Raw genomic sequence first — 26,975 nt, 5'->3', positions numbered from 1 at the left:
CGGCCCCTTGACTCCATTCACCATCGATACACATCCTCTAAGCGTCACGAATCTTTCCGCCTCTAAAGCTTATTTCCTGCACATAAACAGAAAGGAATGAGGCTAATGCCCAGCAAGGAAAAATCTAACACATAGTCATACACATCAATTTCATAATAACGTAAAGACATATCATAACACATAATACACTTATTATAGTGGCCATTATTACTTGGGGTCCCTTAGACTAAACAAGCTTATGCCCATGAGATTAGTGGGGTCCTACCAGCTAAATAGGCATATGCCCACAATCTTTTTGGGGTCTTGTTAGTCAAATAGGGCATAAGCCCAAGCCTACAACAAACACATGCATAACAAATTCATAACACATTCATAACATATCATAACATAACACATAAGAAAACATAAACATAAACATATAGATTCTAGCCTATTTTCCTTACCAAAGTTACCGGGATATGATGGACTGAGTTGGGACTTTTGGAACACTCCTAAAACCATAATGAACAAGAGTGAGTCTAAAGAAGGAAAAGAGATGAAAAGGAATGGGAAGACTAAACCATTGAAAGTCACACTTACCAAACTTATGTGCTCAAGAACTTAGATTCCCTAACCAAAATCAAGATTAAGGTTAGAGATTGAGTAGAAGACTATGAGAAAGAAAATAACATAATACAGAAATGAACTAGAGTTTTGGTTACCTCAAAGATTTGCAAGATCAATCTAACCACAACCGAAATACTAACGAATCTCACTTCCCAAAGTGTTTGATAAGCTTATGATGTTTAAGCTTATAGTTTTCCCCCAAACCAGGTGTTTACACTCTCACACTCACTTAACACTAGCAGCTTCTGAACTTAGAGCAAATGGTGAATAATGGCTGGGTACTAGGTCCTATTTATAGAGTTTGGGAATGAAAATATCTTGATTTTACTTGAATAAAAATAATGGCTTTTTAGGTGAAAATCATTTGAATAATCGTTCAGCAGAGGCTGAAGACTCGTTCAAAAGATGCTGGACTGTTGAAGGAGTTTGAATGGATGAAAGGAAATGAATTCAAAAACAATTGAACATATGCTGAAGGAGGCGATATATCGCCCCTTGTAGGCGATATATCGCCTGGGCCAGTATGCCCGAGGCGACCGTGCATCGTTTCGTGTTTTCCGTATCTACGTGCTGCGACATATCGCCCCCTATAGCTGCGATATATCGGCACACGCTGAATAATTAAACACGAAATTACACATTTTTAGCTAAGTTTGAATGGAGTAAACAGCCTTGACTAAGCCCTCAACGTATCCAAAGCTGCTGACTGACCCTATAACATTCAAACTTTACTCCTTATTTAATTTAATCCTAAAACATACTTAATCCTTAATTACCATTCATAACATGTGCTTAAAATCCTATTGGTTGATGTCTAAACCTTATAATATAATAAATATAATCCTTAATATCAGTCACATTAATCAAACCTTAGGTTATACTTAATATTCTTAAACTATAGATTAAACTTAGAAAATCTATAAGTACTACTATGAGTGTCCAAATAATTCCCGGTCTGAACCAAAAATCCACAGTAACAAAGATAATGCTATAAATACTATCATACTATTATCTATCTTAGCTAAGTAAAGTTCTTGGACTCTACATATGAACTCCTATATATGTCATCTGATTATTTGATTCATGCGTTAAGGTTTGTCTAAATGATCAGGCTAAGAACAATTGTTTTGGGGACCCAATGATATATATGGCTGGGGACATAATTTAAAATATATGAAATTTATACATTCTTATAGATTGAATAATGGCTCCCTATTAGGTTGACTTTTGGAACTAAAATAGTTATGAGCGCTCACATCGTAAACTTGTTATGGCACAACCTCCACAAGTAAATTCAATGGTCTCTAGGAACAAGATATAGTAAAAAGGGTAAAACAGTAATTTTATTCCCTTTTAATTATGCACCATTAATAGAGGATTAACGTTGTATGTAATGATTATATCAATGGACACTTTATTCTTTAATATAGTACTCTGTAAATATATGTCTATAATTATCAAGAGTTCAATCTCATATTTATAGTGAAGTAATCATGAGATTAATAAATACGATTATTTAATCAAAGAGCTTTGATTAATAATCTAATATTTATTGGAGCTTGATATTATAGGTCTATAGGTCCCCAAGGTGGCTCTAACAACACCATATCAAGGTAAGAGTTGATACAAGGGTAAAACTGTAATTTGAAAATTTGAGAAGAATTTTATTCTTTAGGTCAAGTATACAATTATATGATATTTGAGGTTGAATAATTAATTATTAAATTTTTGAGTTTATTAATTTAAATATATAATTTCGAAATATATATAAATAAATAAATTAATTTTTAAATTAATTATTTTATTTGAGTGGGAGAAAATAAAATTGGTAAGTCAAAAATAGTTTTTGATTTATTGAATTCTAAAAGATGATGATAATGATGATCATCAATTTGAATTTGAATTTTGAATTTAAAATTTAAATTTTGAAATATGGTTGTGATCTTTTTTCTTAAAAATATAATACCATATTTTGTGGAATGCTTCATTTTAGTTAAATAAATAAAATAAAAATGCAATATCCCTGAAAAGGGAATGCTACTATTCACGCATGACACAATCCAAGGACTGTGCCATGCATGAAGTAGTTTACAGATAATGTATTTGTGTTGTTTTTATAATATTTATTTAATTAGCTAATAATTTGAAAATAGATATTTTAAAATTTGGGAAGTTAGATATTTACCTAAATCAATTTCTATCATCATTATGATATTATTATTAAACTACTATTATTATTTGGAATAATAAGGTCATACATAGTCTCTATATATATGTTATAGAATAACAAGAAGAAAATATACAAGTCAGTGAGAATTCAGAAAAGTTTCAGAATTTTTCAGACAAGAAACTATCATCTTCTTTTATTGTAACCTTTCTCAGGTCATAATCCAAGTTCTCATGTGTTGAGATACACTTGTGATTCATAAATTACAAACTCATGTTCTCTATGTGCCACACACATCTTGAGGTGCAGAAAACACTCCGAAAGATCGTGGTTTGAGTACTCAATGCGTTGGATAGTGTAATGACCCAAATTTCCTAATAAGGCTTAAGGCCTTAATCAGGGGGCCAGGATGGCAAATCTTGGAGTTATATGATTATGTGATATTTATGTGTATCATTATGTGATTATGTGAGTTATGTTATAATATGACTAGATTTGCATGTTTAGGTGTATTAAATATGCATGTGGGCCCATTTCTGTTCAATTGGGAAATTTTCATATTTTGGCCATTTTGGGCATATTTGGTATATATGTGGTATATGTGTGGTGCTTCATTATTATTTGGTTATGCTAAGGTTACTCTGCACAAGACGATCTTAGGAAGCAAGCTAGTGGGAAAGTTACAACGAGAATTATACTTGACTCGGAGTGAGTCAAGGGGTATTTAGCACATTATTGGGATATTGGGTAATGGGAATAAATATTTGATGACAAATTGGGAGTTAGTGAGATCAGGGGGAAATTCTGGGAGTTTTGACTATTTACCCAAGGGGCGTTTTCGGGACCCCGAGCATTAGGATTTGTTTAAGATTACTCAAGCTTGAAGTAACTTGTCAGAGTTATAAAAGAACGTTCTCTCTCCCTCAAAGTTCCATTTTCGACACCCGATCACATTTTCGTAGGAAACTTGAGTTCTAGGAAGCGAGGATCGAGGCATAACGATTATAGGGAAGATTAGAAGCTTGTTAGTCTGAGGATTTAGCTGGGAAACAACTCAATCAGAGGTAATCCAAGTTTTAAGTTCTGAGTTTTAAAGTTTTTAAGCTTGAATTGGATTTTGTGTTTTGATGAGTTTTTAAATAAATTGAAGCTTGGATTTTATTGGTATAGGATAATTAGGATGTTTGGGAATTTTGATTTTTGAATTAGGATATGTTTGGGTAGGTTTTTGGAAGGATTTAAGTGGGAAAAATCGAAGGATGTGGTTGATTTCGTGGTCAAGTCGCGACCTGGTTCTAGCAAGTCGCGACGTACTGGACCCAAGAGGGGTCAAGTCGCGGTCTGCCCTAGTGCCTAAGCAAGGGAGCTCTCTGACTTGGGGCAAGTCGTGACTCACTAGCCCAAGTCGCGACCGACTTGGGCATTTTTGCCTAGATTTGGTTTTTAATCATGGGAACTTAACTCTAAGGGCCTGTGATCGATCCTACTACCCAGTAGAGTAGGATTCGACGTCCCGAAGGCTTGGGTTGGGTTTGGAAGTATTTATTTACTCATTTTTTATGGGATTTTATATTATGGTTGTGACTAGGTTATCGCTAGGGGCTTGGAAACAGGATCGCGCTTGTGGCTCACTTATTGGTAACCTCTGCTTGGACCAAAGGTAAGAAAACTGCACCCAGTATGTGATGCATGTGATGCATAAGATACATGTGATTAGGGCATGGAATAAATGTTGAATATGAGAATGATCAGAGCTTGAGTCTCTGTAAATGTGCATGATCATAATTATGCTAGTGAATGTTAAGTAAGCATGTTGAATGCCCTACATTTGGATATTTGACATATGATATATGCCTGGTTGCATTGCTTACTTGTGAATGGAACTGACCTATGAGTGAGGAATCGGAAATGGTGTCAGTATTGATTGTGAAGCTGTGACTTATTAGTCAAGTTCAGCAGTAATACTGAGCATTGGTCATATGGAATTGACCTATGAGTCAAGAACGGTATTAGCATGCTTAACGTAAGCTGAAAAGAATAGATCCAATCGACATAAGCATAAAATTTTTGACCGACCTTAAGTTCAATGAAAAACAAAAGCACTTGTCTAGTCTAATGGCTAGTTACTTAGAGTCGAGGCCAGAAGGCCCAGGTGACTGCATTGTCACACGGCTATGGATGCGAAGCCCAAGTTCATGACTTACTCATCAGTCACTTATCTTATTCAAGTTCGTGACTTACTCATCAGTCACTTATCTGGTTTAAGTTCTTGACTTACTCATCAGTCATTTATTTGATTGAAGTTCTTGACTTACTCATCAGTCACTTATTTGGTTTAAGTTCGTGACTTACTCATCAGTCACTTATTTGGTTTTAGTTTGTGACTTACTCATCAGTCACTTATCTGATTAGGGCTACGCGCCCCAACATGATTATCAGAATCTCAAAGTGTTAATCACTCATCTGATTAGGGCTACAAGCCTCAACATGATTATCAGAATATCAAAGTGTTAATCACTTATTTGATTAGGATTGACTTGATAGTCATCCATACAGGAGGGCAGGATCCACAATCATTATTTGGACTTATTGCTTGCATGAATAGGGCTATTATTGCTAGGCATGCCTATTATGATTTAGTAACATGTTATTACTGTTCATGAGCATATTAAGTTTTCTTGCTGAGCTTCGGCTCACGGGTGATATGTGGTGCAGGTAAAGGCAAAAGAAAGCTGGACCTTCCTTGAGTTGGAGAGCTTAGGTAATGAACTATACATATGCGGCTGCTCGACCGCCACGGCCGAGGGTTTAAAGAGGAACTAGGGTTAAACCCTATTTTTTCGCTTAGGTCGGCTGGTTGTAAATATTTTATTGTAATTAACCTTTAAATTATATTTTTGGCATCCCAATGTATACAATAAACGTTTTAGTGAAACTTTGTATCTTACCCAAATTTTTTAATGCTAAATCGTTAATCATACTTAGTTACACAATTATGGCCAAATGAGTCGATTAGTGAGTTTAGCACTGTTTAAAATGCACATTGTAACGGTCCCTGGAGATTAGGGCGTTACAGATAGGAAGATCGATATATATATACGAAAAGACTCAAGGACACTTGATAGGCTTCAAGAGGTAAATATTTTTGTTATATATGTTGGATGATTAATAATATTGTATATTAATGTTTCTGTCTGGATATTTTTCTTGAACATATAAACTGTTTATACAAAAGATGCAATTTTTTTGTGTTATATATACTGGGCCCACCACGCCCATTTCGCTGCGCACTCTGATTGTTTTTCCAACACCGACATCCTTTTTCTTGAACATATAAATTGTTTATATGAGAGATGCAATTTTTTTGTGTTATATATACTGGGCCCACCACGCCCATTTCACTGCGCACTCTGATTGTTTTTCCAACACCGACATCCTGTAGATTTGCAGACCTAGAAAAATGTTAATAACTTAAATCCAGAATTTAAAATTGAAGCCAGACATCTTGTAGATTCGTAGGCCTAAGATGAAATTGTGTGCTACGGAGATAACAGAAGCTTGAGAACATGTGTGTCTTAGTGAAGTAGGTTCTGCGAATTATGTGTGTTGCGGTGGCTTATGGTTGAGAACATGCATGATGTTTGTTGTATGTTTTGTTTGAATTGAATTTATAGGTACTAATAATTTTGGATATGCTATAGAAACAGAGGAAACTCTGCTCAATTTTTTTTATGATATTAATTGAAAATGATATTAATTTATTAATTGAAAATGTTTTTGAATATGTAATATGCATGATTGATTCTACAATTGCATTTGGGAAATCATGCACCCAAATTCATGACAGCTATACAATTTTTTTGATACCGAACATCTATCTATTGGCAATGATGAAAGTAAAAATAATACGGTGGATCTTATAGCCAAATGGATGATGACTATGGATAGGCGAAGTCAAATATATTTCATTCCTTGAATTGTTGAGTAAGAATGGACTACTTAAATATTATCACTACTATGTTTGGATTTAAATCATATAATGATTATAATTTATTATTGTTTTAGTCGACATTGGATGTTGGTGCTCGTGATGATGAGGGGGATGACCATAATTTTGGATCCTTTGAAAAATCATCAATCTCCATCAATAATGAAGGAGGTTATGAAAAAGTAAGTTTTTCAATTTTAATGTATGCATTGTTAATTTTTAATAGTTAAAGAGTATAATATGTAGTTAATTAATTTTAATTTTTGTAGAGCATACGCATAATGTTTGAAAAATGAATACATTGGCACATTTACAAAATTGTTGAGAGGTTCTTGTCCAAAACAGCCCGAAAGTTATGAATGCGGTTATTATTGTAACGACCCAAAATTACTAATAAGGCTTAAGGGCCTTGATTAGTGTGTCGGGAGGGCATAATTGGAAGTTATGTGAATTAATGGTGAAAATGCATGTTTATGAGTATCAGATAAACATGCGGGCCCTGTTTAGTCTGTAAGGGAATAATTGTAATTTTGGCTCATTAGGGCATAAATGTGATTATTTGTGATAACTATTGAGACCACATTACTATGTTGATATATATATATTTGTAGTCTTCAGCACGAGGCGATCCTAGGGAGCAAGTAGCGGGAAAGTCACAATGGGACTTGGTACCCGACTCGGGGCGAGTCAAGGGGTATTTTGGGTAATGGACATTTATTTGGGTTATTGAGTTATGAAAATAAATAATTGGAGATATATTGGAGGTTGGGAAGCCTAGGTGGGAATATCGAGGAATTTTACCATTTAGCCCTCGGGGACGTTTTCGGTACCCCGAGCCTTGGGATTAACTTAAGAGGCTTAAGTTAGATAAGACAAACGAAAAAAAAAAAGAAATGTTTGGAAGAATGCCAGAACCGACTCCCTCTTTCTCTCCCCTTCTCTCAAGGAGTTCCTTCAAGATTGCCAAGGAACCAATGGAATTTGGGCTAGGAACTCAGGGATTTGAGCTGGGGTTGTAGGGAGAATTTCTATGGAAATTTGATGGTTCAACCAAGAATTTAGGTAAGTACTGATTTGTGGTTTAGTTAATTGAATCCTATAGTTTTGAGATGGGTTCTAAGTGCTTTGGGTTCTTAATTTTGAAGATTAAATTGAGGCTAAAGACTTGGGAGTTAGCTCAACTATTTCTTGGAGGTTTGGTTCTTTAGTGAAGGTAAGCTTCAATTTATGGTTTAGTGTTTGAATTATGAGTTCTCTTGACTGGTTTTAGTATTCTTAAGCTTGTGGGTTTCAAAGATTAAAATATTACTTTGATGATTTTCTAGACTAGGTTTCTGCTGGGTTATGCTACTGAAATCATGTTAGAATTTTTTGATAATTGGATTATATCATTAGGATGAATTTAGATGGGTTTGAGTGAGGTTTGAGTGTTGAAAATGGGGATTTTTCTGGGTTCGAAGGGGTCGGGCCGCGGCTCTGTTCTTGGTGTGCCGCGGCCCCCTAGATCAGATGAGTGCCAGGAAGAAGGGCGGGCCGCGGCATGGGAAGCTTAGGGCCGCGGCCCATGTCTGCTGTCTGGGAAGGTTAGGCCTCTGGTTGGAGGCAGGTTGTGGCATGGAGGGCTAGGGCTGCGGATCTTAAGGGCATTTTTGGCCTTTTGGAGATTTTAAGCGCAAGAACCTAACCTAGGGTGCTCGGGATCGATCCCACTACCGTGTTTGGTAGAATTCGATGTCCTAGAGGCTAGAACTTTGTCCGGACACCTTTATACAATTATTGATGGAATCCTTTATCATGGTTGTGACTAGGTGTACGCTTGGGCTCGGGGCAGGATCGTACTCGGGGGTCGTCTTTCTTAATCAAAGCACTTGGAATTAAAGGTAAGTAAAATGCACTCGTTTATGTGGATAGGATGGGACTAAGTGTTCCCTATATTTGTATGCACTGTTAGATGATTGTGATGAACCATGTGAACATGTTGGGACTAAGAGCTCCCTATAGTTGTATGAATGCCATGAGATGGTATTATGCCATAGGGACATGTGATGAACGACCTAAGAGTGCTGGAATCAATACTTGCGCACAGGGCGCGGCTCAGCCACTAGTAGCTGAGGACAGCTTATTAATCGCTAAGCTCGGTTAAGCTGGCCGGAGTTAGTGGGTATAACACTGGGTTTGGCCTAAGTGAGCCAAAGATAGTGGTTTATTACAGAGGGTGTGGCCTAAGGGCGTCTACCCTAGTTATTGCATGACATGTGTACTGTTGTTGGTTTGATGTATATAATATGTTGAATATCTGGATGTTGGATCATTGGTTTGTCAACTGGTGTTCTTGATTAAGTGAATGCTATGGCTTGATGGATAATTGATTAATGTCTTGTGAATCATTTGGTTATGCTCTATGATCTATTTGATTATCGATATTGATTATGCTATGATGTTATAGTTTTCTTGCTGGGCCTTGGCTCATGGGTGCTACGTGGTGTAGGTAAAGGCAAGGGTAAGATGAGTTGACCATGGGCTGGAGAGCTCTGGGGGCGAGATGTACATTGTCAGCTGCTTGATCGCCATAGTCGGGGGTTTGTACAGGGACGGAAACCTAAAACGTGTATTTTTCCATTAGAGTGGCTTGATTACTTATAAGATATGAAAATTCTGTAATTATGTTGTTTAAACCCTGATTTGGGATCCCATGTACCAGATATTTATCTTAATGAAAATTATTCGATTATAACCAAAATCTTTTTAACCTAATCTGCTTGTGTCATTAGTTTCACATTTTAATTTAAATGACTTGATTAGCAAGTCTCGCACTATTTCAAACACACAGTGTAACGGTCTTGGTTATCCAGGGCGTTACAATTATGTACTAAGATACATTTATGATCTTGTAAATGCACCGAATCCGGCAGAAGTTATCAAGAAGAAAGTATGTTATATTTTATACTCTTTTTTGCTTAAGAAAAACTAGATATAGTATTTAATCATCTAATCTATATCAACTTTTCAATTCTGTAGTGGTTTGACAAAAAAGAATACAATGTCAAAGACGATCTACTCCCACTACAAAGCGATTGGTTACCAAGATTAATGTCATTTATTTATGAAGTCTAATTTTTCATATGTGTAAAATGCTAGCTTGAATTATATGTTAAATGATATTTGTATGTACTTATTATATGTATATACAAACTACTTGTATGATAAGTGAATGTATATAATAATATGTTATCTTTTGATTAGATAATAATTTATCAAATTAGGTATTTTATATTATTATATAAAATTTAGGTATGTGATAATAATTAATAAAATTAGGCAATATAATCATAATTGAAAATATATAGAAGCACGTCCAAAAATAAAATAAAAAAACAAATAGGAAGAAAAAAAGATTTTAAAAAACAACTAAAAATTAGAAAATTGGAAGAGAAAATTCGAGACACATACTAACTATATATATATATATGTTAGCAGTTTTTTAAATAGCCCCACATTACAAATCAAAACATTTAGTAGTTGGAAGCAAAGTTTCAGATATATAAAGATACAACAACACATGTCTATTACTTCAAAATTACATACAATATTTACATAAAAACGACACATATACATATTATTATATGGTAATTCTGCCCTATCCTGGAAGAACGACCTTGTTGGTAAATAAACTCACCATAGCACGTGTTAGCAAGCGAAAGCTACAACTCGCAGGATTCAGATCGCTATTGCATAAAGGGTGTGAGCATACAACATTAACGGTCTGAAACGTTCAAATACTCAAGCACAATTAAAATAATTGTAATTGTTGTAATTATTATCTTTATTGACTTTTAACATTTGTAACAGTCATTATAATGACCAAGCTAGTTTGTAATGTTCACCTAAAACCCTATAAGTAGGTGAACTCAACAACATTTAAAGGGCGTCAAATGATAATAAAAAAAAAACAACAATATTTTGACAGTGGATGCAGGCATGATTCTCGGGTCAAACCACTATAATCTCTCACGTCATTTTTCTTTATTTGCTCACTTTTTTACAATTATTTCAATATTCATACAAATAATTTTATTGACAAAAAATTGTTGTCAACATTTGGTGCTAGAAGGAGTGACCAAAAGAGGATATTGAAAAGCTCAGATTTTTTTTTTTTTAAAAAAGCAACAATTTTCTTGAGGAACAACCAAACCCCGACTCAGTCCAAGATCGACATTCTAAAATATATAATATGCATGAAAAGCTTCTCTGCCCCCAACTCAACCTGATGTCAACAATGAAAGGAGATTTATAGTTTCACTACTACAAAAAAGGTTTTTCTCTGAGGTTTTTTTCTTAATACAATGTGGCTTTTGGGAGTACTGAGAACCGCAGTGTAAATGACTGTAGAGAAAAGTTTTAAAAAAATCGCGGAGAAAAGACGTCATTTTCTCTGTGGTTATGTTAAATAAACTGCAGAGAAAGAATATCTTTCTCCACGGTTATGTTTCTTTCTCCACGATTTATTTAACATAACCTCGGAGAAGGAATATCTTTCTCTACGATTTGTTTAAAATAACTGCGGAGAATTTTCTTTCTTAATTATTTTTGGGCGTGTTTCTATATATTTTCAATTCCGATTATATAATATACCTAATTTGATTAATTATTATTATATACCTAAATTTTATATAATAACATACAACATGTAAAATACCTAATTTGACAAATTAATATCTAATTAAAAGATAGCATATAACATATTATTATATACATTCACATATCATTTCTAATTAAAAGATAACATTTTACATATATATATATAGGTAGTTTGTATATACATACATAAGAACATACAAATACCATTTAACATACAAGTCAAGTTAGCAAGTTACACATATGAAAATTAAACTTCATAAATAAATGAAATTAATCTTGCTAACCAATCGCTTTGTACTGGGAGTAGACCGTCATTGACATTATATTCTTTTTTGTCAAGCCACTACGAAATTGAAAAGTTAATATAAATTAGATGATTAAATACTATATCTAGTTTTTCTTGAGCAAAAAAGAGTAAAAAATATAACATACTTTCTTCTTGATATCTTATGTCGGATTCGATGCATTTACGAGATCATAAATGTATCTTAGTACATAAAATATGAATTCATGACTTTCGTGCTATTTTGGACAAGAACCTCTCAACAATTTTGTAAATGTGCCAATGTATTCATTTTTCGAATATTGTGCGTATACTCTACAAAAATTAAAATTAATTAACTATATATTATACTCTCAACTCTTAAAAATTAACAATGCATACATTAAAATTGAAAAACTTACTTTTCCATAACCTCCTTCATTATTGGTGGAGATTTATGATTTTTCAAAGGGTCCAAAATTATGGTCATCCCCCACATCATTACGAGCACCAACATCCAATGTCGACTAAAACAATAATAAATTATAATTATTAGTACCTATAAATTAGGGAGAATTTCCTCTGTTTCTATAGCATATCCAAAATTATTAGTCCCTATAAATTCAATTCAAATAAAACATACAACAAACAACATGCATAATTTTGTCCATAAACCACCGCAGCACACATAAGTCATAGAACCTACTTCACTGCGATACACATGTTCTAAACCTTCTGTTATCTCTACATCACACAATTTCCATCTCAGAACCTACTTCACTATGGATGAATATCTAATATATTCAAACTCCTCTAACAGTTTGTTATCACATAACAGATTTAGTTCAAGTTGAATTGATACATACCTTTTCTTTGCGCTTTTTCTTTAAGGTTGAAAAAAAAGCACAGAGAAATTCTATATTTGTAGTAGTGTTTACACTATCTCAAGGTGGGAAGTTGGATCCCCATAACCTAGAGGTGCTTGACACAAGGCAGGCAGGCAAGCTGAAGATGCGAGGAAGGCGGACCGAAAACACGAATACTATGTAATATGCTCAAAGAATACTTAGTCATGTTGAAAAGGAATAGTTGCACTAGTAAACGTCTTAAAGAACATTTATGTTTCAAATAGTGAAGAGGAGAGGGAAAATTTCTTACCGAGGGTGCCCCAAAATGACGATCAAGAAATAGAGCTTGGCTTTGCTAGAGTTGGAGAAGAGGTAACCAGGCCAAAAATCATGATCGAACAACTCACATGGGCTATGGGCAACATTTATCTTGGAGGTGCTCTCTTTACTTTTGACAAGATTTCTAAATCGAATATCATGAAACCTGAAGCAAGGGCAGTGGAGTTGGAGCTTAAAACTATGGTGGTAATGGCTATATGGAGGTATCCAACATGAGGGAGACATATCAACATGTTTGGAACGTGGCTATGGAAGAACAATTTTAATCCCTTTTGTTGAAAATATCAAATCATTAGTTTAGATCACAAAGAAGCTCATAGGGACTCTTGCGTTTAAAGTTCAAAACTTCTCGAAGCCATACACGGATATAAAGCATGGAGTCAAATGTGGATCTAAGGCATGTTGATGCCCATCATTGGAGTATCTAGTATTATGATTTGTTAATTATAATCTCCAATTTGTCTTACACAAGTTGGTGTAAAACTGTGGAAGGTTTCACACATGTAGGCATAAAATTTGAGCTTCTATAGTTAGCATAAAAAATTCAACAATTTGGATTTAAATGGATACAATACAATGAGGTATCTAAGCATGTCCAATAAGTTTGAGAATTTTTGGAGTGATTTGAGCATGAAAATGGAGGCCAAAACCAGGGGAATTAGTGGCATGTCGACATGTCGCACAAAACCCTCATTTGAAAATTTCAGTAAGTGGAGGCATGTCACCTCTACTTTGACACATCATCTATTGGGTGGGGACTTCTTGACATGGCAAGTACATTTTCGGCTCCAAAATATAATTTTCAAGGTTTAATCCTATTGGTTAAAGCCTAGGACGATGCTAACATTCTAAATAAGGGTTTAAAGGGTTCAAAGACCTTGTCACACTTTTGAACTCTCTCTCTCTAGCTCTCAAAGTTCACCTGTTTTCTCCAAGACACTCATATGAAATTGCTTGATTTTTGAGTTTCAAGGCTTGTTGTGTCCCAATTCTCATTCTATCTTAAAAAAATCTCAAGTAATCCTCTCTAGTGGTTTGGAATAGAGAATTTGGACAAAGATCGCTATCTTGTGCCAGCCTTGTGTTGATTTATCCTACTTTGTTGTCTATTGAATTGTGTTTATTGTTTTTGTGATTTCTCCATTGTTGATTTATTTTCTCCATCCCCAATAATCAAATTCTTTTATTCATCTATTATGTTCTACAAATTCAACCATGGAGAAATTTTCTTCAATAATCTCTGCTATCAAATTTATGTCGTAAGACTTTGCATGACTTGATCACTTAGATGGTTCAAATTTTGTAAGATGGCAAAACAAGATTAAGTTTATCCCCACCACTCTCAAAATGCCCTATATCTTTGATCCAAATTTGAAGCCACTGCATACACTTAATGAAGATGACTCCATTGAAGTGATTTGTCAAAGGATGAAAGAGAAAGAATACAAGTTTATATGTAGGGGTCACATCCTTAATGCTTTGTCGAATCACCTCTACGATCTCTACACAAATCAAAATCCGCAAAGGAAATTTGGGAAGCTTTGGAGAACAAGTATAAAGTGAAAGAAGAATGTACTAAGAAATTTCTTGTTTCTTAATACTTGGACTTTAAACTTTTTGAAAAAAAGTCTCTTCTTCTCCAAATTCATGAACTTCAAATTATTGTGAACAAGTTGAACACTCTAAAGATGGTATTGTCGAAAGCCTTCCTTGTGGGTGTTGGGGGAGAGTGATATTACACCACCAATATAATAAGAGTCGATGCACAAGACAGAATCCAATAAAATATTAGAGTAGAGAAATGCAAACTCTAGTTGTAGAACAAACTCTTTGATCTTCTTGCAAACTTCAAACCCTAGATAGAACAACACTTGAATCATTTTGATGAAGAAGAATCAACACCAAAGCTTATACATGAGATGTATTAATGCCCAATTATCTATTTCCTAGCCCTTCATGGATGCTTGTGGCTTTCTCTAGTAGAATAGGGAGTTGAGATTGAACAAGCCTCTAAACTTCTCAAGACAAACACTTTCTTGATGAATTTATTGGAGAAAATTTATGATCTTTGAGAGCTAGAGAGAGAGAGAGTTGAAAAGTGTAATCAAGACTTTTCAACTCTAAAGGACCCATTTTATAGTGTAAGCACCGTCATTAAATCTAATCAATATGATTAGAGATTTAAACATATCAATTTGGAGCTAAAAAAACAAAACTTAAATGTTGAGATAGGCGACATGTCGCCTATTCTCTATCTCAAATTGCTTCTTAGCTATTTGGCGACATGACGCTTCCCCATTGCCTAGGGTGCCCAAAATATCCTTAATCACTTCTAAATGATTCCAAACTTTTAAAATAAATTTAGATACCTCATTGTATCACTTTAGACCCATAAAAGTCAATTATTAATGCCTATAACAAAAAATCATATTTTAACTTCAACTTAAGTAAAAAAAAAATCGCTGAAGTGTTTTACACTATATTGTGTAAACACCTTAAGTGTTATATTTAACCAATCTCAATAGTGGGTACCATACTTATCCTAATTAGCTGTTTATTCTAAACTCTATGACTAATCAAAATAAAAATCATATATTATTATGTAAGATTTCTGAGGTGTTTTTGCTAAAGTTATAAAAAGAAAAAGAGTTTTGCATTGATTAGACAAGACAAATCTAAAAGAAATATTGGAAAAAACGAGGTTATAAAATCTAATTATGTGGCAAAATAACAAATAAACAGCTGGCTGGTGTTAAAAGTTCAAGCAAATTGTATATTTCTGCCCTATTAATTGACGTGTGGAATTTTTTTCACTAACTAGTAATTTTGTACTAAATTTTTCTGTAGAAGGTGTGAGATCGAAGAGAAATTTTAAAAATTTACAAAGAGCTCATTTAGAAAAAGTAAGGAAATATATATATTTATCTAAGCAACTAATTATTCAATAATAGACCAAGGGGTAGTACGCATCAAAATGACATATAATCTAAAGAACATAATTTGGTGTCATGCTTTTATCATGGTCTTTTAAATGTATCCTTAAATAAATAATAAATATAATAAAATAATAAATTAGGAAGTTCACAAGAACCACATGTTCCCATAAAAATGAAAGATTGATTTCTTCTGGTACCAAAAAATAAGGACCATTTCTTTATAATACTCATTCACGTAAAGCAATCCTTAAAAAATAAATTGATTAATAATATTTATATAATATATATAGTTCACTGATTAATTTATTCCAACAAAACAAAAATACAAAAGAAAGAATAATGGCCAAAGTGACACACGTTTGCAAAAGAACAGTGGTAAGCACAAAACCAGTCCCACCTGGAAAATACCACCCGCTATCTGTTCTAGACCGTGTGATGGAGAAAAACAACCTGAGGATGGTCTTCTATTACCCGTCAATGAGATCATACCACAATGATGATGATGATGATGATGATCAAACGGTGATAAATGTAGGCAGGCTGAGAGAATCTTTGGCTGAAATGCTCACTAGTTTTCCAGCAGTGACTGGAAGGTTGCAGGAAAATGACAAGAATGGGGAGTGGATGATAAAGTGCAATGACGCAGGAGTAAGGATGGTGGAGGCTAGAGCCCAAGGAAGTGTGGAACATTGGTTGAGTTGTGTAGATAGGGGTCGAGAGCTTAACCTCGTTTATTGGGAGGAGTTGTATCATAAGCCTTATTTTTGGTCCACTTTCTATGTTCAGGTAGATAAATACTTAAAAAAGAAAAGAAATAACAATTATTATTATTATTTGATCTATTATTAGAAACGATTTAATGAAATATATTTTAAAAAGATCAAACATATTATTTTATATAGAATATTTTTTTAGAAGATTGAGACTTATATATAGATACTAGGTAGAAACAACGTGTATTGTACGCTTGCTTAGTTTTAAAGTTTTAAATATTGTCTATAATTTTAATAAAAACGGGTTTAATGTTTTTTTAAAATATATATATATATAATAGAATGAATTATAGTTCTATAGTATATATAAATATTTATATAAATATAACGTTGACATAAATATATAATACAATAATATTTAAAAAGAAATTAATAATAGAAATAAAATAATAATAGAAAAAGTTATAGTATAGAAAGTAGTATACATGCATAAACTATTTTTAGTTTATAATGAATGTCACAATGTCCTTTGGTAAATTCGTTGAAGAAAAAAAGCTTCAATCACTTGATAATAAACAAACTATCATACAAATTTATTAGATAAAAAAAATTATATGTATGATTTTATTATTTTTAAATAAATATGATTTAATTATTTAAAATAATCATAAAATATTTTTAAAATATTATATTTTAATTAATTAATTAATTTATTTTTGTTTAAAGTTATGTTTGTTCTAGTTTTTGAATTTGGCAGTGACAACAAAATATTGTATATTATATATTTAATATAAAATTAAGTTTAAGTTTAATTAAATTTTATTTAAGTTATTAAAAATATGATTTTATTATTTTTAAATAATTATCAGTGTAAAATATCTCAAAAATATTATATTTTAATTTATTTATTTAAGTTTAAGTCATGTTTACAATTTACCTTTAAATATGAGAATATTTTGTTAAATATAAGAATATTTTGTTAAATTACTTGAAAAAAATAAAAATCCCTTAAAATTAAAAAATTTTGTTATCTACACACGTTTATATAGATTATATAGAGGAGATAAATAAGATTTTACTTTAATTGATGTAAATTAGTTAAAATCTAAATGTTAAAATTTGTAGGTTGGAGACTTAAAAAAGAAAAGTCAAATTTATTGTGAATTAGCCTGATTTTTTTATTATAAGTTTAAGTTTAACGAAACTTTTGTAATGCGAATACTTCAAATGGAATAAAATGATGAGCATTTCTTCTTTATAAGTTTAATTTTGATGTAGATTACAGAATTTGAAGAAGGTGGATTAGCAATTGGCCTAAGTTGCATTCATCTACTTGCCGACCTCACTTGTGCAACCATGATCATCAACTCGTGGGCCCAAACAACCTTCTATGGGAAAATGTTAGCCTCATATTTTCACCCATTACCTCCAAGAAAGCTTGGTAATAAAAAATCCAATCACGTTCCTTACACTCCATTGACCAACCACTACAAGTCTACAATTGAAAGGTCCAAGACCATTCCAATTGTCAATACAAAGTACACAACATTGTCCCTTGCATTTGCAGACCACAATGTTCGTGCCTGCATTAATGCGGCCCAAATGATAGATAAAGCCCATCAAATAGGCCCATCACCTTTTGAGGCCCTAGCTGGGCTTTTTTGGGTGTGCATTAGCAAAGCAAAAGGAATAGCGGATAGGCTTCTAAATATGTCTGTGTGTTTGGACATGAGACGTGTTCTAAACGTGGATAAGCGTTTTTTTGGGAATTGCATGGTTTATAATGAAGTCAATCCTAAAGGTGTCCTAGAAAACGACTTGTCGGAAGCTGCCAAGGCAATAGGAGAAGTAGTGGTGAAGATGGACAACGAAGGAGTCATGGATTTGATCGAGTGGCTCCAATGCAGCAAAAAAATAGATGCCCCGTTGATGAACAACTGTGATCTCGTTTGTTCTTATTTAGATGTCGTAGATCCATACTTGGCTGTGTTTGGAGATAAGGTTGCACCTATCCGTGTATCGTATTATGTTGAGCCAGTGTTGGGATTAGGACAAGTATTAATCCTTCCTGGCCCACCAAAGGAAGGCCCACTAAGCAAGGTAGTTATGGTTACACTACCAGAGGATGAACTAATGAGGCTTTGTGAAGATGATCTTCTTCTGAGTTTCTCTCCAACTATTTTAATGGGATTAAATAAAAACTAGCTTCCTTTTCTTATTTATTTATTGATGTATAATGTATGAATCAAAATATGACATGAGGCTTATTAAGCCTACTTAATTTAGTTCACAATCTTATAATCTTGATGCGAAAAATAGTTTATAAGTAATGCTAAGAATATATCTTCCTAGTTTAATGTATCAAACTTTAACTTATCACAAGTGAATAAAGTTGTTAACATTAATTAGTTAAATATTGTTTTTCTCTCACACTTTTAATATTCTATGTTACCTATTTTCAATTTATTACATTTCAAATATAATCATAAAACCAAAAGCTACTTATATGTCAGCAGCATAAGAATAAGAACTAGAGCTACTTAAACGTCCAGTATAAGTATCACATGCAATAGAGAACAATTAATATAATTGGGTTTTTTTAATAATTTTTTCTTGATGTATAATAATAAAAAATATGTTAGAGATAATAAAAATAGACATATAATTTGAATTTACATTTGTTGACCCAAGTTTTAGTCATCCACAAAAACTAAATGAAACAGCTTATGAATTATAAAATGACAAGGATTTTGGAAATTGAACTCAAGACACAATTAAGATTTTCATGTGGTTTGGCTGTTAATGAAGTCTACATCCATGACATACTTTTATTAGATAGAACTTAAAAGAATAAAAAAAAACTGAGTTCATTAAGTTTCCCTCTAAGTATAGGTTGTGGCAACAATTTGATATAATGTTGGTATATCAAATTGAGTGGTAGATTATGCATTTTTGGCCACTTATTTATAGTGAAACTATTTTACAATTGAAATTATAATTCAAATTCAAAATGTGACAAAATAGCTTATTTTCTCTTTTTTTTTTGTTTGTTAGATAAAGCTATTTAAATCACTACACCAAAAGAGGGTTACGACGTCACTTCTATACGTCGGTCCACGCAATAGACCGACGCAATTGCTATATGAGGGACAGTAGCACCGATTATCATTCATAACCAATGCTACAAAAAAATAAAAAACGACGGTTTCCTACCCGTCATTTACACTCTCATCGACGCTAAAGAGTTTTAATCAAAACGTGGGTTTTGATTTTATTGGAAACAACATCGGTTATAAACCAATGCTAACTTGGCAAAAGCGTCGATTATGCACCGACGCTAGGCCCAAATAACATAAACCCATTCCTAACTTTTTGCTCATTCCCTCCTCTCTCTCTCCCTGAAATGATAGGCGAACCAAAGACAACGGCGGCCCTCGAACCCATCCCCTCGCTCATCGAACCCAACCCCTCTCCCATTGAACCCAGCCCCATTCTGACCCTACAAGTGGACCTAAGCCTCTCTCTGCCTCTCTCCGCCCCTCTTATTGCCCCGCATAGCCTCCGCAGCTTCGAGAACCTCCGTAGCTCCGAGAGCCTCCGCCCCTCGCCACCTCCATGTTAGGAAACTCATATAAGATCTTTATTTATTTTCATGTAGTTCTAATATTAAACAAATTAATATGAGATAACCTAGAACATGTTTCTAAAATTGAATTCAAATAGAAATAATGATAAGAATACTTACATTATACGTAGCAGAATGAATGAGTCATTCCTTTAGTTTCTCTAACCCTTGTATCCTTTCAGTCGCAGAGTATTACCAAGAAACTGAACCGATCTTCAATTTTTTTCACAACCTTCCAAAGTATCCTTTGAATCACTTAAACTATGGTGGGCAATTATCAAGACATGGGATAGATACAGAGAGAAGAAGAATAGAAGAGAGAAATTGAGGCTTAGAAAATGACTTATGTTTAGAAAGAATCTAAAACCTATCAGAAACTTGTGTTTCAACTTGTGACTTGACTTCTGTTTTCAACTCTCTCTTAACATTCCTTTTATAGACTCAATTAGGTCATTTATTAAATTAAAAAATCAATAAAATAATAGTCAATTAACAGCCTTAGGTCGAAATTATCATGGGCATTAGGCCCGTGAAATTTCCCATTTGATTATAAGCCCACTGGACTTAAAATCAAGACCTGTATTATTTTCTATTGATTTAATTAATTAAATAATTATTTAAATCCTTTATCAAATTAATTTTTTATAATTTGAACCTTGATTTAAACTTATTTATTAATTTATATACCAATTTATCTTAATTAATAAATCTGCCATAATTTCTCTTTTCTTGTTAAAATTACATAACTCCGTGAAACTATCCAAAATTGACTTGGTCAACTTTGATAATTCTAATTGATAATTAAATCAATTAATTGAGACTATCTAGATGATTTTATCCAAGGTACAGTGGGGACCATGGGCCTATGAAATCAAGCTCCAATAAGTTATCATAAATCTAACAAATAAATTTACTAACTTATTAATTCATCGTGACTCCACTAAAGACTCGGAATTGCACTATTGAATTCATAGAATGCTCTATAACAAATATAGATACGCTATTAATTATCCATTGTTATAACCATAATTGTCACTCAATCCTCTATAGACGGTCTACAATGAGATGAGACTAAAATACTGTTTTACCCCTCATTGTATTTTATCCTTAAAACACTTATTTCCTTGTAAATGATATTTCAGTAAACTAATTTAATTACTGAAATGAGATCTCTATCATTTAACACCTTGAACCAAACTAAAAAGAAACCATCGTTTCACTTCTTCATCAGAAGCTATAGATGTTCATATCTACGATTAACACTCCCACTTAATTATACTACTGAGTTCCCAAGATGTAAGTATGGGCTAGTCCGTAGGATAAGCTGGTAACGAACAAGTCAAAGAACTCAAATAATATAATAAGTTAGAATACTAACCACTCAGAATTGAGATTGAATTGACCTATGGTCAACTATATGATATGACTAGAATAGATAATAATAGTATGTTTACTTATCCTATCAACTGTCAATATCGGTCCAGTCCGATGTAATAAATACATCCGATCTTATATGCTTTGCTAATGTTCTGGAAAGAACATAACACTACAATGTGTAAGTAGATCATATCGTAGATTGGCAAGTCAGTGTAAATCCTGTGCACTGACACGATTTTGAACATATAATCATATTTATATTCTATTGTGATTACGTTACTATAAATACGATTAGCTATATGCTCGGGATTTAATAGAATTTTATATTAAACAAATAATCATGAAAATAAAACATGTGAACTAAGTGATTGACCAAGTCAAAAAATAATTTATATTCTTTTATTGATAATAAATGAGATTACAAAGAAATTTGAGTTTTAATTAGGGCATAAAACCCTAACACTCCATATCTCTGAGAGCCTCCGCCCCTCGTGGCCTCCACAGCTCCGAGAGCCTCTGCCCCTCGAGACCTCCACAAAGGTGAGGATGTGGTTTTTACAATTTTCTTTTAGATTTTTTTTTAATATTGTTAGGTTAATTTTAAGAATTTGAGAATTGTGTAATTGTGAAATTGATAGTTAGGATAAATTATAGTTATGAGAATTTAGAAATTGAGATTTTTGAAGTTGCTGTAATTATGAGATTTGAAAAATTAAATTTGTTTTTAATAAAGTTAGGTTAATTTTTAGAATTGGTATTACAATTTAGAATTGAGATGTGAAATTATGAAATTTAGAAATTAAGAAATTGATAGTTAGGTTAATTTGTAGTTATGAGAATTTAAAAATTGAGAATTGTTAAATTATTATTTTTTAATAAAGTTAGGTTATATTATGAGAATTGAGAAACTTATAGTTTTATGAAAGGTTTATAAAATAATTATGTAATTATTTATAATTTTAAGTTTCAATTGTTGTTAGGTTTGACACTTTTTTTGTGGTTGACTTGATTTGGTGGTGATTCCATTTGAAGGCTAAGCATTTATCTTAAACGAGGTAATTTACTGAAACTTTAATAGTATATATGCATTGAAAGATAAAGTGATATTAAATTTAGTGAAGATAGGTTTTGGGACTATGTGTTGCAGTGATATTGTAATGCCCCAAAATCCCTAATAAGGTTTAGGACCTCGATTAGGAGGCTAGGAGGGCCATAATTGATTTATTATGCTATTAAATGATTATATGCATGTTTATGTGAATTATATTATTATATGATGATAAATGCATGCATATGGGTCCATTTTGAATTATAAGGGCATTTTAGTAATTTGGCCTGTTGACGGCGTAATTATGTATTTTCATGCATGTTGGTGAATTATGAATAATACCACATTATATGTGGATTTGTTCGAGCCATTCGACATGAGATGATCTTTGAATGCAAGTTATCAGTCTAGTCATAAAGGGGTTAATTTCGAGGCTCGGGGTGAGTCTCGGGGTAATTTGAGAATTAGAACATTACTGGGAATTAAAGGGTAATAGGATATGATTTATTAGTATTTGAGGATATTGAGAATAACGGAAATTGGAGGGTGTTAATTATGACTGACGAAATAGGCGGGAAAGGACGATTTTTCCCTTGGTGGCTGTTTAGGGTTTTAATTAGGCTTAGGGGAAATATGGTCTTTTCACCCTAAGGTTATATTTAGCCATTAGAAGGCTGTAGAATTTGTAAAACAGAGCATCATTTCTTCAACTTCTCCCGATCATCTTATTCCCTTCATTTCTCCTTGGATTTTGAAGTTCTTTTGAGGAACCAAGCCTTGAGGGTTTTGGGTTATGTTCTACCATTAAAGAGGGTGTGATTCTGAGATTGAGGTGAGTTTCTAGCAATTAAAACTCTGGTTCTTACCTGGTTTTCCTTTTGGTTTTTCTGCTGGATTTTTGAGTTGGATAATGGGAAATGATGGGAGTTTTTGGCTAGGGTTACTTGGGTTATGCTGCCTAGGGCTTATGTATATGGTATTTTGGTTCATTTGGGAGTTTAATTGAGGTTTGGAAACTTATTTTTCAGGTTGCAAATGGAAAACTCGAAGGAGGAAAAAAACCAGGGCTATTAAGCTTGATCCTAGCGCTACAGCGCCTAAGGGAGGGTGCTACAGCGCTATCCAGGGAAAATCAATCCTGGTTGTAGCGTTGGAGTGCTAGGGGGGTAGCGCTGTAGCGCTACCCTATTTTCCCTGATGCATATTTTGGGCACTTTTGAGGGTTTTTGGCTCGGGGTTTTGATTCCTAAGGCTCGGGATCGAATCTACTCACCGTTTGGGTATAATTCGGGGACCCGGGAGTGAGGTTTTGGTCAAGACCTTTCCATTATTGATTTCATTAATTAGAGGTTATATTTGGTTATGACTAGGTGACTGCTAAGGGATCAAAGGATCGATTGTTCTCAAGGGTCGTTCAATTGTTATTTCTCGCTCGAACCAGAGGTAAGAAAACTACACTCAGTATGTGATGCATGAGAAACATATGATTAGGGCATGACATGAATATTGAATATGACATTGATCAGAGCTTGAGTCTCTATGTTTGTGCATGATCATAACTATGCTAGTGATTGTTAAGTAAGCATGCTGAATGCCCTATATTTGGATATTTGACATATGATATATGTCTGGTTGCGTTGCTTACTTGTGCATGGCACTGACTCATTAGTCAGAATCGACAATGGTGTCGGTATTAACTGTGAAGTTGTGACTCATTAGTCAAGTTCGGTAGCAGTACTGAGCCCTGGTCGTATGGTATTGACTCATAAGACAAGAACGGTCTTAGCATGTTTAATGCAAGTCGATAAAGATTAGATCTAATCGACATCAGCATTGAATGACTCATCATGAGCATTAATGCCGGACCGACCTCAAGTTCGATGAAAACTAAAAGCGCTTGTCTAGCCTATGGCTAGTCACTTAGAGCCAGGGCTAGAAGGCCCAGGTGACTGCATCGTCACATGGCTATGGGTGCTGAGCCCATGTAGTGACTCACTCATCAGTCACTCATCTGGTTTAAATTAGTGACTTACTCATCAGTCACTCATATGATTAGGGCTATACGCCCCATCATGGTTAACAGAACCTCAAGTGTTAAATCTCTCATTTGATTAGGGCTATAAGCCCCGTCGTGGCTAACAGAACCTCAAGTGTGAAATCACTCATCTGATTATGGCTGTACACCCCATCATGTTTAACATAACCTCAAGTATTAAATCACTCATCTGATTAGGGCTACACGCCCCATCATGGTTAACAGAACCTCAAGTGTTAATTCACTCATCTGATTAGGGCTATAAGCCCCATCATGGTTAACAGAACCTCAAATGTTAAATCACTCATCTCATTAGGGCTATAAGCCCCGTCATGGTTAACAGAACCTCAAAGTGTTAAATCACTCATCTGATTAGGATTGACTTGATAGTCATCCATTCAGGAGGGTAGGATCCCCCATCATTATCTGAACCTATTTGCATGCATGAATAGGGATATTATTGCTAGGCATGCACATTATGATTAGTAACATGTTATTACTATTCATGAGCATATTGAGTTTTCATGTTAGGCAGCTGTTCAATGAAAGATATTACTGTGATACAACCAAGACTGCTAAGATGAATGAGTTTAGGAACCTGGTTTAGGGAAATGCAACAGTAACAGAGTATGTTATTAGATTTGATGGGTTGTCCAAGTTTTCTTTTTATATGGTACCCACGGATGCAGCTCGAAAGGAAAGGTTTATTCACAGGTTGAATTTTAGGATAGCTCATGGTGTTAGAGTTTCCCCAGTGCATGAAATTTGTACCTATGCTCGGGTGGTAGGGAAGGCTCTTGCTGTTGAAAGACAGGAAATGAGACTATAAAGGAAAGTGCTGGAGAGCATGGAGCTCAAGTAGTGGCACCTCCATTTATTGGAGCGAGTACGGAAAAGAACTGGAGGACTTATCCAATATGCACTCGGTTCAATGTAAGAGGCGTCATTTGGGAGAATGCCGAGTAAAGGCATGTTTCTTATGTGACATGGTTGGGCATTTCAAGAAAGATAGCCCAAAGCGAAGGAAGGATGAGCAAAAAGGGATGGACATATTGACTCCAGCTCGAGTGTTCATTATGAATGAGTCAGATTCAGAGACTGAGACTGAGGCTGGTTCCTCAGGGATGGCAGATCAGCTTTCTAGTTTTGATTTTGTATTATGCTAACTGATTTTGGCACCATGTTGTTTCTTTACTAGTTGTATATAAGGAGGCATAGAGATGATATGCAGATTGCATGATTATGTTGTGGTGAGCTAGGTTGTGGTGAAGAGAAGACTCATCAATTGATATGATAAGGTTGGTTATGATTGATTTCGAGATGATCCTGGATTTGGATTGGTTAGCCAAGGGTGAGTCTATGCTAGATTGCAAGGAAAGGATAGTAACTCTTGGGTTTGAGAGTGGGAAGCCCTTGTGATAGTTGGGACTGTGCATGGATTTGGTATGTTGATGACATCTGTATTTAGAGCTAGAGATTTATTGCAGGAGAATGCATAGAACTCTTAGCTAGTGTGGTGGATACCACTTAGGTTGTGTCAGTGGGATCAGGACAAACTGGATTAGTTTGTGAAGTTCTGGATGTATTTCCAGGGGATTTGTCAAGATTACATTTACATAAAGATAGAATGGTGATTGGATTGGTGCCAGGAATGGAATCAGGTCTAGGGCACTGTATTGAACAACTTCAGCAAAGTCGTAAGAACTTAAGATTTAGTTATTGGATAAGGTGGTATTCTCCAAAGTGGATCTTTGATCTGGTTAGTACCAGCTAGAGATCAGGGCGAAGAATATGCAAAAGATTGTTGTTATATTAGATAAGAGCACTGGGAATTAGATTAATAGAGTATTCAAGGATTATCTGAATTAGATTTGTGATCATCTTAATCGAGGGTATTGTGGTATACTCTTAGTTGGAGATTGTCAAGGCCAAGGAATGCCTTAGAAGGCAAGAGTTTCCTTGGATGGGCAGGATATTATATGTGCTTTGGGAAAGAGTTTTGAGTCTTCTTACAGATCATAATCAATTCGCAGGTTGTTATGACACCTCAGCGACATGGAAAAAGGGATTGCCTATGCATCATGTTGGTTAAAGGATTTGACCAGAACTAGAGTAGAGTTTCTGGTGGGCCAGGTGGCTAGTTTTATGCTTGAGTTTACTCCTTCAGAGAGGATCAAAAGGAAAGACCGTTAAGTGAACCACATATAGGAAAATTGAGGGGAATGTCTTAGCTGGATTAGCTAAGGATTATACAGTGTCATGTATGAGTTTATTGTGATATAAGGATCATACTTGGGATTCGATGGACACTGGGATTAAATGGGAGATTCTGGATGAATCTCATACTGCTTTCTTATTCTCTTCATCCAGGCATCAAGAAAAGGTACTAGAGT

The 26,975-nt window shown here is 34.1% G+C and overlaps 1 protein-coding gene across 1 annotated transcript; it reads left to right on the top strand.

The window, feature by feature from the left end:
• Nucleotides 1-16,081: 16,081 nt before the first annotated feature.
• LOC133821581 (protein ECERIFERUM 26-like) lies at nt 16,082-18,702 on the top strand. Its single transcript, XM_062253788.1, has 2 exons — nt 16,082-16,570; nt 17,776-18,702. Exons 1-2 carry the CDS (start codon nt 16,124-16,126, stop codon nt 18,700-18,702), a joined length of 1,374 nt encoding a protein of 457 aa, XP_062109772.1. The 5' UTR covers nt 16,082-16,123.
• Nucleotides 18,703-26,975: the final 8,273 nt, after the last annotated feature.

Source organism: Humulus lupulus, chromosome 3 (assembly GCF_963169125.1).
Source record: "Humulus lupulus chromosome 3, drHumLupu1.1, whole genome shotgun sequence".
NCBI lineage: Eukaryota > Viridiplantae > Streptophyta > Magnoliopsida > Rosales > Cannabaceae > Humulus > Humulus lupulus.
Note: the sequence above shows the minus strand (reverse complement) of the source record. Positions and strands in the feature narration are given on the sequence as shown.

Bases quoted from the DNA above. Each gene is read 5' to 3' on its own strand.
- LOC133821581 (XM_062253788.1), top strand. From the start codon at position 16,124: ATGGCCAAAGTGACACACGTTTGCAAAAGAACAGTGGTAAGCACAAAA. The intron at 16,571-17,775 runs GTAGATAAATAC...ATTTTGATGTAG, and splicing joins GGTCCACTTTCTATGTTCAG to ATTACAGAATTTGAAGAAGG.